Source organism: Juglans regia, chromosome 8 (genome assembly GCF_001411555.2).
Source record: "Juglans regia cultivar Chandler chromosome 8, Walnut 2.0, whole genome shotgun sequence".
Classification (NCBI taxonomy): Eukaryota; Viridiplantae; Streptophyta; class Magnoliopsida; order Fagales; family Juglandaceae; genus Juglans; species Juglans regia.
The window spans coordinates 25,286,672-25,302,749 of record NC_049908.1 but is presented as its reverse complement, the minus strand read 5'-3'; the positions used below and the strand labels follow the sequence as shown (position 1 = coordinate 25,302,749).

General features: G+C 37.8%; 1 protein-coding gene across 8 annotated transcripts in view; it reads left to right on the top strand.

Annotated features, from left to right (window-relative positions):
• LOC108981712 (epsin-like) overlaps positions 1-16,078 on the top strand; it is a 123,176-nt gene that overhangs the window by 24,025 nt on the left and 83,073 nt on the right. For 2 of the 8 annotated variants that reach the window (XM_035693567.1, XM_035693568.1), the window contains 7 exons: positions 452-706; positions 839-1,093; positions 1,226-1,480; positions 1,613-1,861; positions 1,977-2,231; positions 2,365-2,625; positions 2,799-3,321. In XM_035693567.1, the coding sequence (XP_035549460.1) occupies positions 452-706; positions 839-1,093; positions 1,226-1,480; positions 1,613-1,861; positions 1,977-2,231; positions 2,365-2,625; positions 2,799-3,035 (1,767 nt within the window). In that variant the 3' untranslated portion in view covers positions 3,036-3,321. Of the gene's footprint in view, positions 1-67; positions 320-451; positions 707-838; positions 1,094-1,225; positions 1,481-1,612; positions 1,862-1,976; positions 2,232-2,364; positions 2,626-2,798; positions 3,322-16,078 lie in introns of those variants that run through there. The other 6 variants (XM_035693566.1, XM_035693570.1, XM_035693569.1 and 3 more) reach the window with 6 other exon arrangements.

The window sequence follows — 16,078 nt, the reverse complement described above, 5'->3', positions numbered from 1 at the left end:
TATTGTTTTCGCCTTTTGTTTTACCATATAGCTATGTTTTTCTGTGAATTAATTTAATGTAATACAGACTGAGTACGATGGGCAAGGCGGGAGAAGGAACAAGGGGCTGAAGGAGAAGATAACAGAGAACATACCTGGAGTTGGAAACAATGACCATCGAAATGATACATCATCTGCGACTACAGATGCATACGGCAACGTTATCCGCAACGACGAATATGGCAACGTGCCTACGGACGAATATGGCAACCAAGTCCGCCACAGCGGCACTACTCTCAAAGGTGGGCAGCAGCAGCAGCAGCAGCGTCATGACCTTTCCGTAAGTACTCCTCTCAGTACTACATGATAAAGACACTTTTCTTTCCTATTATCTAAAACCTTATATATTGTTTTCGCCTTTTGTTTTACAATATAGCTATGTTTTTCTGTGAATTAACTAAATGTAATACAGACCGAGTACGATGGGCAAGGCGGGAGAGGGAACAAGGGGCTGAAGGAGAAGCTAACGGAGAACATACCTGGAGTTGGAAACAATGACCATCGAAATAATACATCATCTGTGACTACAGATGCATACGGCAACGTTATCCGCAAAGACGAATACGGCAACGTGATTCCCACGGACGAGCATGGCAACCCAATCCGCCACAGCGGCACTACTCTCCAAGGTGGGCAGCAGCAGCAGCAGCAGCGTCATGACCTTTCCGTAAGTACTCCTCTCAGTACTAGATGATAAGCATACTTTTCTTTTATTTCTTCTAAAACCTTATATATTGTTTTCGCCTTTTGTTTTACCATATAGCTATGTTTTTTTGTGAATTAATTTAATGTAATACAGAACGAGTACGATGGGCAAGGCGGGGGAAGGAACAAGGGGCTGAAGGAGAAGATAACGGAGAACATACCTGGAGTTGGAAACAATGACCGTCGAAATGATACATCATCTGCGACTATAGATGCATACGGCAACGTTATCCGCAAAGACGAATACGGCAACGTGATTCCTACGGACGAGTATGGCAACCCAATCCGCCACAGCGGCACTACTCTCCAAGGTGGGCAGCAGCAGCAGCATCAGCGTCATGACCTCTCCGTAAGTACTCCTCTCAGTACCACATGATAAACATATTTTTCTTTCCTATCTTCTAAAACCTTATATATTGTTTTCGCCATCTGTTTTACCATATATCTATGTTTTTCTGTGAATTAATTTAACGTAATACAGACGGAGTACGATGGGCAAGGCGGGAGAAGGAACAGGGGACTAAAGGAGAAGATAACGGAGAACATACCTGGAGTTGGAAACAATGACCATCGAAATGATACATCATCTGCGACTACAGATGCATACGGCAGCGTTATCCGCAAAGACGAATACGGCAACGTGAATCCTACGGACGAGCATGGCAACCCAATCCGCCACAGCGGCACTACTCTCCAAGGTGGGCAGCAGCAGCAGCAGCAGCTTCATGACCTGTCCGTAAGTACTCCTCTCAGTACCACATGAAAAACATGCTTTTCTTTCCTATCATCTAAAACCTTATATATTGTTTTCGCCTTTTGTTTTACCATATAGCTATGTATTTCTGTGAATTAATTTAATGTAATACAGACGGAGTACGATGGGCAAGGCGGGGGAGGGAACAAGGGGCTGAAGGAGAAGCTAACGGAGAACATACCTGGAGTTGGAAACAATGACCATCGAAATAATACATCATCTGTGACTAGAGATGCATACGGCAACGTTATCCGCAAAGACGAATACGGCAATGTGATTCCTACGGACGGGCATGGCAACCCAATACGCCACAGCGGCACTACTCTCCAAGGTGGGCAGCAGCAGCAGCGTCATGACCTCTCCGTAAGTACTCCTCTCAGTACCACATGATAAACATACTTTTCTTTCCTATCTTCTAAAACCTTATATATTGTTTTCGCCTTTTGTTTTACCATAGAATTAATTTAACGTAATACAGACGGAGTACGATGGGCAAGGCGGGGGAAGGAACAAGGGGCTGAAGGAGAAGCTAATGGAGAACATACCTGGAGTTGGAAACAATGACCATCGAAATAATACATCATCTGCGACTAAAGATGCATACGGCAACGTTATCCGCAAAGACGAATACGGCAACGTGATTCCTACGGACGGGCATGGCAACCCAATCCGCCACAGCGGCACTACTCTCCAAGGTGGGCAGCAGCAGCAGCAGCAGCTTCATGACCTCTCCGTAAGTACTCCTCTCAGTACCACATGATAAACATATTTTTCTTTCCTATCTTCTAAAACCTTATATATTGTTTTCGCCTTTTGTTTTGTTTTACCATATATGTTTTTCTGTGAATTAATTTAATGTAATACAGACGGAGTACGATGGGCAAAGCGGGGGAAGGAACAAGGGGCTGAAGGAGAAGCTAACGGAGAACATGATACCTGGAGTTGGAAACAATGACCATCGAAATAATACATCATCTGCGACTAAAGATGCATACGGCAACGTTATCCGCAAAGACGAATACGGCAACGTGATTCCTAAGGACGAGCATGGCAACCCAATCCGCCACAGCGGCACTACTCTCCAAGGTGGGCAGCAGCAGCAGCAGCAGCAGCGTCATGACCTCTCCGTAAGTACTCCTCTCAGTACCACATGATAAACATATTTTTCTTTCCTATCCTCTAAAACCTTATATATTGTTTTCACCTTTTGTTTTACCATATATCTATGTTTTTCTGTGAATTAATTTAATGTTTTACCATATATCTATGTTTTTCTGTGAATTAATTTAATTTAATACAGACCGAGTACGATGGGCAAGGCGGGAGAAGGAACAAGGGGCTGAAGGAGACTGGAACGGAGAACATACCTGGAGTTGGAAACAAGGACCATCGAAATGATACATCATTTCCGACTACAACGAATCCTGCTACGATGGCTGGCCGTTACGGTACTGGGGAACAGGCGCAGCTTCATCAGCATGCAGAGAAGAAGGGTGTGATGGAAAAGATCAAAGAGAAGGTGCATAGGTGTGTGTGAAATGCTCCTTTGTAACTTAGGATTAGACTGTATCCTAATTAAGGTCCAGATCCGGTCCGTAAGAGGTTTGCTTAATTACAGGCTAAAGCACGTCTTTAATAAGAGATGCGTACGTGCATGCATATGCTGGGGTGCGTGTTGTATGAGCACAGTACTCTTCTAGCATAATAAATATTAATACTGGCAGCTTAATGTATATATATTGATGTACTTAGTCTTTGGTTAATATGTTATGTCGTGTATATATAAGAATATTATACTGTCGGGCTTCAGCCAGCTTTCCTAATTTACATGAGTTATTCTATGATACCCTAATTAATTAATTAATTTATGTCATAATCCTTTGTATTTGAAGCTTTAACTGATGTGCACATACATGGGATCATAAGGTAGATCCTCCCAATAAGTTGATCCACCGTAGAACAATGAAAACATGGAGGGCAATCGGCCTGCCTTAGGCGACATCTGGGAAGCCAATATTCCTGATCGATCTGATCCGATCTGTTTTTCTGGGATATATAATCCTTAGAACGTAGATGGGATCGAGTACTCGGTCATGCATGTCAGGAATTTCTGAAATTATATAGATGTACGTATATTTTTCTTATATATATATGTATATGTTAATCTTAATGATAATCATGCATGATATTATTTAATATAGTTTGTATAAAACAAAGATTATAGTACTATTATAATGTTAAAATAGTATTCAAGTAAACAGTGTAATCAAAGGAAAATGATGTACTTAAAATTTTTTAGTTAAATGCGTTGTCAGGTATATATTGTACTGGAGATTATAAGAAAATTGATAAAATAAGTCTCAGCATAATGAAAATATCTTAGATATGTAAAAAAATAAAAAGATAAAAAGAAAAATTAAAGAAAATATGCTATTTGTACTTATAATTTTATGTATTAATGTGGTATATTGAAAATTATAAAAATAATTAATGAAATAAGATAATGAAAATATCTTAAATATTTTAAAAGATAAAAAAATTGTATTTTAATATGATGATATAATATAAATTATATAAGTATTATAATATGATATAACATTTAATTTTTTTTAGGAATCACTAGTCACTACAACACAATCAGAGGAAACTGTATTATCAAAATATCACTAAAGATATTTGGTGACGCTTTGAAACCATCACCATGATCGTCATGCGTCACAGAAAAAGATTGGTGACGGTTTACTGTTGAATCGTCACTAAATTTTTAGTGACGGTTGGAGGTGTTACGTTTGGTGTAACATTCGAATGTTTCATTTTTTTGTGATGGTTGAGATCTGTCACAGAAAGTAAAGTTCAAACGGCAACCTGACCGATTGGCATTCGAATGACAGAAGTTGACGTTCTTTAATTATAGTTTGAACGTATCATATTTATATTCAAATGTTTATCCGTCTGAATGTTAATTGCAATAAACGTTCAAACGTTAGCAGACCAATGTTCAAACGTAACGGGTTTAATGTTCAGACGTTATTTCGAATATTAATGAAGAAGCGTTTGAACGCAAGTGGTACGTTTGGAGGTTTGTTTAAACGTTAATTGTTTTGTCATTCGAACGTTTTGTTCATTTGATGGTGAGTATGTTCTAACGTTGAGGCCTACGTTTGAATGTTACTATATAATTTTGTGTATTCACGTACGAACATTAGTTCGAATGTAAAACCAAGGTTCGAACGTTTTTAATTACATTCGAACGTACAGATCAGAAATACTAAAAAATACTAATTTCATAAAATTAAAAAATATATCAATTGTATCATATTACACACCATTAATTAACAACTAACAATGTCTTATAAAATTTCAAAATTAGATATTAAAATTAATTATATACCCTGATAAAATTCATTTCTTCTTTCCTCGCTCACTGCGATTCTGTTGCAACGACATAACACGCTCCATTTGCACCATCATCTCCTGTTACACTTGCTCTTGGACTTCACTGCATATTCTTTCCTCCTGGTTTCTCTTTTCGTCCTACAAACTCGTCTCTAAATGAGATCATCGCTCTAAGAGAGACTTTGACTCTTGCTGTGTCGACCTCACATACTCATTCTCGCGCCGTGCAGCTTCTAAATCTTTGGTAAGATTATTAATTTGTGAAGTCGATGAGGTTGAGGAGATGAACATCTATGCTTGAAAGATCGTTCCAAACCTCTTGCCATACTAGACTACAGCTCGAGCACTTGCGTGAATATGTCTGTCACTAGGAGAGGATTCCCTAGAAGTTGACTGATAATTTTTTCCTGCAATTTGAAAGAAAACTCATTGTTAATAAGTAATGTATTAAAAGAAATAAAAAATAAAAAAATAAATTATTCACATTTTGCATAATTTATTTAACAAAATTAATACTGCTTACATAATTATCTGCAGCGGCAGTATCCATCTACTCACTTGTTCATTAGTGTGAGCAGCAACATAGAGATGAATGAGGGAAAAGTTTTTAGGATCATCACGTTTCTAACAAAGCGAGATTAACAATTTTAAAAAGATAATGTTAGTACTTTAATAAAATAATATCAGAAAAATAAATAAATTTTTTAATTTTTTAATTACCATTTTTTAGTAAGACAATGGAATGACCTTGAACTGGCACGATGGTGGATAGTCAGAGCAAATCTATTTTGTGCATTTGTAAAACTCAAGTACTACAAAATTAATTAAGAATGTTAATTGTAATATATATACATATAATATATAGAACGAATATGAATGCAAATAGTTAAAGGATATAAATGTAAAATACCTGATAATCTGGAGATGCTAAAAAGATCATAACATTTTCTTCAATCATCTAACTTCATCTGCTGTAAAGGGGACTATGCAGCCTCTTTCAATGTCTCAAACTTCTTAAAGTGGTCACGACATTGTCTCTTGTGACGTTAGAATAGTGTAGCCATCAACTCATTGACAATTCTCAAATCCTCGCTGTAGCCAAAGTCGAGATCAAATTCATCCTAATAAGTGAATCAGGTAAAAAATATGATATACTAGTCTATGTGAAAAAAATGTACTCTCAAAGTAAACTCACCAACACACGGTTTCGAATGTGCTCCTTAATTTTATTCGAAACATCTCTCAATGAGCGCATTAAAATAAAGCATACGCTCGAACTACTGTGCCAATATAGAAGGAAAGTGTTGTTGCGCTATCATTCACTTCTCCAGTAGAATTATCAGGAATGGTGATTTTGAGTTTTTTGTGCCTTCTATTTTTCTTAAGAGGCATGCCATGTGTATAGCCACGACCGCGACGTGCATATGCATCAACTATATGATATTAGTATAATTATAGTTACATAGTTATTGAGACAAAAGTATTAACTATATAATTAATTATCAACGACAATATTTCCTTACTAGTAGGTGTCCTAGCTATTGTTCTCTTGCGTGTTAACTTGATCTTTAAGAGCGGATTCTTAGGGTGGGGAGTCCTCAATGGGTTCGAGACTTGGACTTGGTGGAGGCACATTTCTTCGTTATTGTTTTGGCCGTATCCTTGAAAATGATTAATTATATCAAATAAAATTAATTAAAAGAAATTATGAAAAGAATAATATTTTATAGTCACCTATATGAATAAAATATTTAGTACTTTTATTCTTTATCTTCGGATGTATTTTTCATACTTGTTTCAGAATCTCCCTCAATAACATCTTCATCATCATCGTCAACCTCTTCTTCGTCTTCTTCATCCTCCTTCCCGGATTCTGATTCATCTTCTTCTTCTGACTCTTCTTCTTCCTCCTCACTTACTTGAATTGAATGATCATTTAATACAGACGGGTCGAGATGGATGGGTGGGATGTCATCTCTACAGAAGGTGAGCAACTCGAGTGCCCCGAGGTCAACAAACAAGTTAATACTATCTCCATCTTCCTGGTATGCCTCTACAATTGGAGTGTCATCTTCATCTCCACTATTCTCGTAATCTGCACTCGTTCTTGCTTCATATATATTTCAAGGGACAAATTTTTGTACGATTCGCCAAGTTATCTCCTCATTATCTTCATCAGCACTTTTCATTGGATCAATCAAGTAATAGCTTGACAAGCCAATATCAATAAATCATCTTCATACCATTTAGATGCAGTATTGACACTCATAAAGTGATTATTCTTACGTATCAAAACCCGACCACCGCCTAGATCCCACCAATCACATTTAAAGATGTATGTTATAGACCCACATAGATATTTCAATTCGATAATATCACGTATGACAGCTGTAACGCTCCATCCCCGAGGGTCTGGAGAGTTAACTCATATTATCTGATAATCAACTCCAACATTGCTAATACTTTTCCAAAAGCTTCAAATCAAACGTAAACAGTTCAAATTTAATTAACCACACATACTTGTATATAAAATCCTCAATACAGTAACTCCAAAAATTACCAACTTCTCTACATGTCACTTAAACCCATATTTCAACAATATAATTATCAATATCACCAATACTCATCCAAAGATTTCTATTTTTAATCCACTATTCTTAAGCCATCTCACCCAATTTTTTGTAGTCCTGATCCTCAGCTGAAATATCCTAAAATCATCTGAAATATCCATGACTTGACACGACCCATAAACACAAATTGCTACCCATAATTAGAACCTATAAATAAGTAGAATGAAATAAAATAAATAATGGCAAGCCTAGAACGACGAATATGGCTCAAAATCTTTACTTTATCATTACTCACTTCCCTCCTGTCTGTTTGAGCATCCACATCCAGCTCCCCAAACCACAATTTTCTCTAAATTTTAGGGTTTACATTTCAAAAAAATCCCTAATGCATGCTTCATCCACCTCCCCAAATAGTTGCTCCCAATACATCCCCAATCCTCATTTCAGTTCATCACTCCCGCACAATTTCTCTCTGTGTCTTACTTGCTATCGACCATCATTCACATCCCCATTAGGCAGCCCCTCCAATCATCGTCTCTGGTAAGTCTTTGCACCTTCGACTCGCGCCCACACATACACACACAATCTTTCTTTCTCTCTCATCAGAATGCTATGTGCCGATTATATATTTGTTCACACATATTGGTTCATTACTCTGATATTCCTTGTGACTTACATTACTCTATGATATACTCAAATGGGTATCTGATTTACAGCTCTGGTATTCTATGTGATTTACTCAAATGGGTCTCTGATTATTCTTTGTGATTTACATTTGGGTCTCTGATTTTGGAAATGTGGCTATGAATTTGGAACTTGTCATTTATGCAGTATTGGGGCTCTGATTTACATGTTACTCGGATGAATTTTTGATTTCATTTTTTTAGGGTTTTACATTTGGGTCTAAAATTTTGTTACCATAGATGTGATTTCCTAGCTGTGATTTTCTTAGAGGGTCTGTAAACGCAGCGGTTGGAATTATTCCAAACGGTGCGTTCGTCTATCAATTAACTGTTTCTTTGTAAGTGTCTGTCATTTACTTTCTACATGCTGGAGGTCAGTTTAGTTTTATTTGGAATTCTGTTAGCAACGTCTTAAGGTAGGAAAGGGAGTGGAAATGGGCATCAGAGAATATTGTAAGAAAGTGGATTTTGTAAGGAGGTTGGGAGCCCTCGAAGTTACTCCCGTATCAATACATTTCCATTAGCCATTTATTCAAACATCTGGTGTGTGTCCTCTCATTGCATCAGTACATTGCATTTCATTCCATCGCATTACTCATTACAACAACCATTCCATAGAAGCATTACTAGAGCTGTAAGCTCCATTTACACCCTTTTACCATTACAGTAGCTTCACAATCAGGTTCTTAATAGTGGTATCAGCTAGCAGTCATTCCTATGGCAGAAAATACACGCTCCAAAAATCAGCAATATGATGTCCTCAATCAACAGGTTCAGGATATCCAGCAGCAAAACATTCATCATCATCAAACAATGGAGGACCTAAAAGCAAACATACAGCAGTTAAATGGTCTGGTACGTACCATTGTCATAGCCCAAAATACCCAAGTTCCCCAAAACAGAGACCATCACCAAGAACACCCCCATTTCCAAAATGACCATGAACAAAATGACCTCAGGAGGCCTAATCTGAGGGGAGTTAAACTGGATTTTCCCCATTTCCATGGTGATAATGAGGCAGCTTGGCTCTTTAAAGCCAATCACTATTTTGAATTTCATCAAACACCTTTACCTCACCTTTACTTATGGCTTCCTATTATATGGATGGAAAAGCTCTTGTGTGGTACCAAGAGGCTTTGGAGGGAGGCCAGTTTCGAGATTGGGATACTTTTGCAAGATCTTTGCTAATTCGATTTGGACCAACAGCTTATGATGACCCCATGGAGGCATTAACTCGTTTGAAGCAAACAGGTTCTATAGCTGTTTATCAAGCACAGTTTGAGGCTCTTTCCAATCGGTTAAGGGGATTATCCGATGTGCACAAGCTGAGTTGTTTCCTAAGTGGGTTGAAGGATGAGATCTGTCTTCCCATTCGCATGTTCAACCCCGTTAATTTAAGTGCTGCGTACGCGTTGGCTAAAATATAAGAAGAATACCTTGCAAGTTCCAAGAAATCTAGCAAGGTGGGGATGGATAAAATCAATCTAATGGGAGGAGGAAGTTACAACCGTGGACCATATTCAGGGGAAGGAAACAACAACAAATGGCAAAAGCCGTGGGGGGGAATGAGGAAGGTTTCGTCTATTCAAATGGATGAAAAGAGAAAAAAAGGGTTGTGCTACCACTGTGATAAGAAATAGAACCCACATCACACGTGCAAGAATCCTAGAATTTATTTGATGCAAGTTGATGAAGAGTTGCCTGAAGCTGAAAAGGAACCAGTAGTGGTAGAGATCACTGAAGATGAAGTAGTAGGAATGGCTGAGACGAGTGTTGAAGCACCTGAAATTTCTCTAGCAGCCATTACATGAACACCTAACATGAGTACCATGTGCTTACCAGGAACTTTGATGGGAGAACTCGTCGTAATCTTAGTGGATTGGGGAGCTCACACAACTTTGTGGAGTCCACTTTGATAACTAAATTGAAGCTGCCTGTTGATGTTTCCAGCAACTTGAATGTAAGGGTGGCCACTGGACAGAGTTTGAGGAGCGGTGGTGTATGCAAGGAACTGAGGTTAAAGGTGCAAGGTATAATATTCCAACCCTCTCTTCATTTATTAAATCTTGCTAGTTGTGACATTGTGTTGGGCATTCAATGGTTGGTTACTTTAGACACTAAAACGTGGAATTTTTCTAAGTTGTTGATGGGTTTTACATATGGAGGAAAAAGTGTGGAATTAAAGGGTTTAAAATTAAACCAATCTGTGATGGAAGATGGACATAAGCTGCTCAAGGCTACCACGGCTAAGAGCAGGGGAATTTTGCTAAAAATCATGGCCCAAGAAGTGAAGGAGCAAAAAGAAGAAGTGTTAGATCCTGAGTTTACCAAACTGTTGGCTGAGTTGGGAGGGGTTTTTAAGGAACTTGAAGCGTTACCACCACTCCGAAAACATGACCATAAAATTTTCCTCAAGGAGGGCACCCAACCCATTGCTAATAGGCCATACCGATACCGGTATTACCAAAAAACTGAGATAGAAAAGATTGTTGCAGAGTTGTTGAAGTCTGGAGTTGTAAGACCAAGTATGAGCCCTTTTTCATCTCCTGTTTTACTAGTAAGAAAGGCTGATGGGAGTTGGAGGCTTTGTGTGGATTACCGGGCACTTAATAAAGAAACCGTGAAGGCAAAATTTCCCATTCCCGTGATTGATGAACTATTGGATGAGTTGACTGGTTCAGTAGTGTTTTCTAAGCTTGACTTAAGGTCCGGATACCACCAAGTGAGAGTGGCAGTGGATGACATTCCCAAAACAGCTTTCCAAACACATGAAGGGCATTACAAGTTCTTGGTAATGCCCTTTGGTTAAACTAATGCCCTGGCCACGTTTCAAGGGTTGATGAACGATGTGTTCAAACCTTTTTTGAGGAAATTCATACGTGTTTTTTTTGTTGATATATTGGTGTATAGCCGGTCTCGAGGGGAACATTTGAACCATTTGAAACAGGTTTTATCATTGCTAGAACATAATTCACTGTTTGCTAAGAGGTCCAAGTGTATGTTTGTTGTGGGGAAAATTGAATACTTAGGCTATGTCATTAATGCTAAGGGGGTAATGGCCGACCCCTCTAAGATTGCCACTATGTTGGAGTGGCCCGAACCTAAGAACATAAAGGCCCTGAGGGGAATCCTAGGGCTAGCAGGATATTACCGAAAGTTCATAAAAGGATACGGGACCATCGCAGCCCCATTAACAGAATTATTAAAAAAGAATTCTTTTGAGTGGAATGGCAAGGCTAAGAAGGCCTTTGAGGAGCTGAAGCAAGCTGTATCATAGCCTCCCGTGTTGAGATTACCTGATTTTAATAGTCATTTCACTATTGAGTGTGATGCATGTGGAATGGGGTTGGGGGCCGTTTTAATGCAAGCGGGACACCTATTTCTTATATGAGTAAGGGGCTTAAGGGTAAGGCCTTGTTGCTATCAACGTATGAAAAGGAACTCTTGGCCCTTGTGACAGCAGTTCAAAAATGGAGAACTTATTTGCTTGGTCAAACTTTTATTATTAAAACTGACTAAGAAGTGCTTAAATATTTGTTAGAACAAAGGATGGGGACTGAAATGCAACAAAAATGGGTGGCTAAGTTGATATCATTTTTCTATTGAGTATAAGAAGGGAAAATAAAATAAGGTAGCAGATGCACTCTCAAGAAGGATGGAGGGCCTAAGCAAGGGTGAATGTGCAACTATACTCTCTTTCCCTACCCCTTCATGGTTAGATGAGTTAAAACATAGTTATCAAAAATCAAGTGAGATGATTATGTTGCTTGATCAACTCAAGGCAAACCTGAATGTGCCTAAGGGGTATTCTTTGAGACAAGGGGTGATTCTAAGAAAGGGGTGTTTTGTGTTACCTGAATATTCTGATTTTAAGAAAAAAGTGTTGCAATTTATCCATAATAACCCGCAAGCAGGCCATTCGGGGTACTTGAAAACTTATAAGAGGTCCAAAATGGATTTTTTCTGGAAATGGATGAAAAACGACATAAAGAGGTTGGTTCAAGAGTGTGATACTTGTCAGATTATGAAGAATGAGACAGTACATCCAACTGGGTTACTCTAGCCACTTCCCATTCCCAATCAACCTTGGACTTATATATCACTTGATTTTGTAGAAGGGTTACTAGTGTCGAAGAGTTTCAGTGTAATATTGGTGGTAGTTGACCAACTCTCTAAGTATAGCCATTTTATACCCTTGGCCCATCCTTATACTGCTCAAGTAGTAGTGGAAGAGTTTATGAAGAATGTTTATAAGATACATGGGTGCCCTTGGTCTGTGGTGTCAGATAGAGACCCAATTTTTCTGAGTAATTTTTGGAAGGCCATTTTCACTGCACAAGGAGCTTCACTAGACTTCAGTTCAGCTTACCACCCGCAATCGGATGGCCAAACTGAAGCAATGAATAAATGCGTGGAAGCCTACTTATGTTGCTATGCCAGTTCCAAACCTAAGGTATGGGTTCACTGGCTCCCAATGGCTGAGTGGTGGTATAATACCACCTATCATACAGCCACAAAAATGACTCCTTACCAGGCTGTCTACTGCAACCCCCCACCCACTCTTCTATCCTACATACCAGGCATGGTCACAAATGAAGCAGCAAATCAGTTCCTCAACAACAGAGGTCAAGTTATTAATGTACTGAAGTAGAACTTAACAGAGGCACAACGAAGAATGAAACAGTACTCTGACAAGCAATGAACTGAAAGAGAATTCACAAAAAGGGATTGGGTTTACCTTAAGCTTTAGCCATATCGTCAAAAAACCCTAGCTTTGAGGAGGAATCTGAAGCTCTCTCCGAGGTACTACGGGCCTTTCCAGGTTGAAGATAGGGTCGGATCCGTGGCATACAGAATGAAACTCCCCGAATATTCCAAGATCCACCCCACATTTCACATTTCTTGTTTGAAGAAGAAATTGGGATCTCAAGTTCCCATACTTCAGACCCTTCCGCCCACTGAATCTTCTAGAGAGATACAACCAGAACCTGAGGAAATTTTAGAAAGGAGGATGAGGAGACATGGGGACCGTTCGGTTACAGAGGTGCTAGTTAAATGGAATGTGTTACCTACGGAAGAAAGCACCTGGGAAATTTTGTGGAAGCTTAGAGGCCTTTACCCACACCTTGTGGGCAAGGCTTTCTGAAGAATAGGAGATTGTTAGAGCTCCGTCGATGGCAAGATGGCGAGAGGAAGACGGGAGCTGAGTTACTAAAGTTTAAGTGTTGCAGGATCTGTCAAAGTGAACATGGGAGACATGAAGCAGTTCAATGAGGCTGGAACGACGTCGTGAGGTCTGGGACTTGAAGAACAAGACGCACCGTATTGCTGGGTGTCTTTTGTTAGCTGAGGTGTTACGCACCATTTTTAGGTGTTTTTAGAGGGTCTGTAAACGCAGCGGTTGGAATTATTCCAAACGGTGCATTCGTCTATCAATTAGCTGTTTCTTTGTAAGTGTCTGTCATTTACTTTCTACATGCTGGAGGTCAGTTTAGTTTTATTTGGAATTCTGTTAGCAACGTCTTAAGGCAGGAAAGGGAGTGGAAATGGCATCAGAGAATATTGTAAGAAAGTGGATTCTGTAAGGAGGTTGGGAGCCCTCGAAGTTACTCCCGTATCAATACATTTCCATTAGCCATTTATTCAAACATCTGGTGTGCGTCCTCTTCATTGCATCAGTACATTGCATTTCATTCCATCGCATTACTCATTACAACAACCATTCCATAGAAGCATTACTAGAGTTATAAGCTCCATTTACACCCTTTTACCATTACAGTAGCTTCACAATCAGGTTCTTAACAATTTCTGTTTTCATATTTACAGCTACCCTAGGAGGGATTTTTTATCCTATGTAAACAATCTAATTACTATAAAGGTACTCTTTTTTACCTGCAACAATATCTATTTCAACGCCATTAAAAGAACTGACCTTCGACCAAAAGCGCTGGACTTGATCATCTCTGCGATTTCTTCTTTGGAATGAGGGTCGGCCACCGAGGGCACAGGCTTTGCCGCCCCTTTGGGTAACCAAGCTATGGAGGATTTCATTGTTGTTAAATCTGATATATGAAAGTTGGTATATCAATACGCGATGAGAACGTGAGAAGGTAGCGCTAATGGTTGCCGAGGCAGTGTCCTTGCACTTCTTGTCTCTCGATTTTTCAATGGGGTTTTTGGGGAACACTGGGATTTGTTTGGTAGCGGGTTTATTCTAATTGAGAATGAGGCTTACGTATTCCGTATTCGGAGTCAGGACACACTTATATATATGTGCTTACAAATTCTAAAGCTTGAACATCTAAATATTTATGAGCATGTTTCATATGAGTTTTTTTATACATCAGTTACTATTTATTATTATACTCTATATTTAATAATTTTTTTCATAAGTGTGGAATGTGAAGTAGTGAATAATGATTGATGAGAAGAATTATTCTTCATATATACTAGTAAGGGCACAACTTGCATTGCACGTGTGCTCAATTGTAAAAATATGAGAATTATTTTTAAAAATTAAAGTTTATTGTAAAAATAAATAAAAAAATAAAAAACAGCTTAATAAATATAATTAAGATATGTAATAAGTGTCTGTATTGGACAAACTTATATATATGATAGGAAATTAGATCTTACCTGGCTATTTGTCACTCCACAATGAACAACAAAATGAGAATTGAAATTAAGTTGAAATAGGTCAAGTTCAAGTAAACCTAATACAAAATTAAGAGAAGTGACAGATCCATACAAATTTGGTGAATAAGGGAACTATATGAATTTTAACATTTCTGTCAACCAACAGTACACAGCATGTTAGTGTTTTATCTAGTTATATAACTACAATGCTGAGAATTTTGATGAGAATAGATTTTAAGGGTTTATGTCGTTGTTTCAATGACGGGATTGATGGACATGACGTTGAATTTCTTTTGACACTGCTATCAAAGTTGATTTATTTATGCACCAAGATGGATGATCAATTCCTTTTTTGAAACTTGTGCTGCAATATTTTGAACATATGGTAGATAGTCCTGCATAAATTAACGTGAAGGTAAAAACTAATTAACTATTAAACTAAGTAAATTTTTGTGAAGTAATTATATGTAATAGGTAAGCTTCTTTCTTAAATAGATATTTGGGTATAAACGGTTTTCATTTTTACAATGCGTTATATATTTTAAATCAACAAATTAATCTAGAAAGTAGAGACAATGAATTATAGAAAAATATAACCAAGTTTACAGAATAATATGAAGTTTATAAAAGAATAGCTTTAAATTGGTGAACATATGTGTTTAAACCATAGTTGTTTTGGGTCTATTTATGTTCATAGTTTTTTTCTCTCTTCTTACTTCTACATAAGTGCTCACACATCTTATACAGTATAGTCCATATATTAAATATATAGTTTATAATTTCTTTAAACCATGCAATTTATTATACCTCGATAAATTTATCAAAGTGTAAGTTGGCCTTTAACTTACACCTTGATAAATTTCTTATGAATTATTGATAAATGTTTCATTTATTTTTCAATTATCATTTGGGCATAATTTATCATGTTATATGACATATTGAGTGCAAACTTACATAATATATGACATTTTCACCATTTTTGCATATTACATTTATAAAAGTCATTTTTTTGCAAGAAATTTACTACATTTGCATATGTCATGAAAAATATATTTTTTTAAAGTATAGTATAAAAATCATTTTGTCACGACCCCAAAGGCCAAGATGGGGAATTATCCAGGTGGAAGTCTTCTGTCCACTCTCGAGTGTTTAATAATGGAGTGATAATCTCGGATTGACGAAGAACAGTCAAGAGGCTTCGAATGAGTTCTTTTTAAAGAACGTCGGAGCGAAGTCAACATATTATGACACCTAATACTAGTGGGTGTATACGTTATAATTTTTATGATGTTATG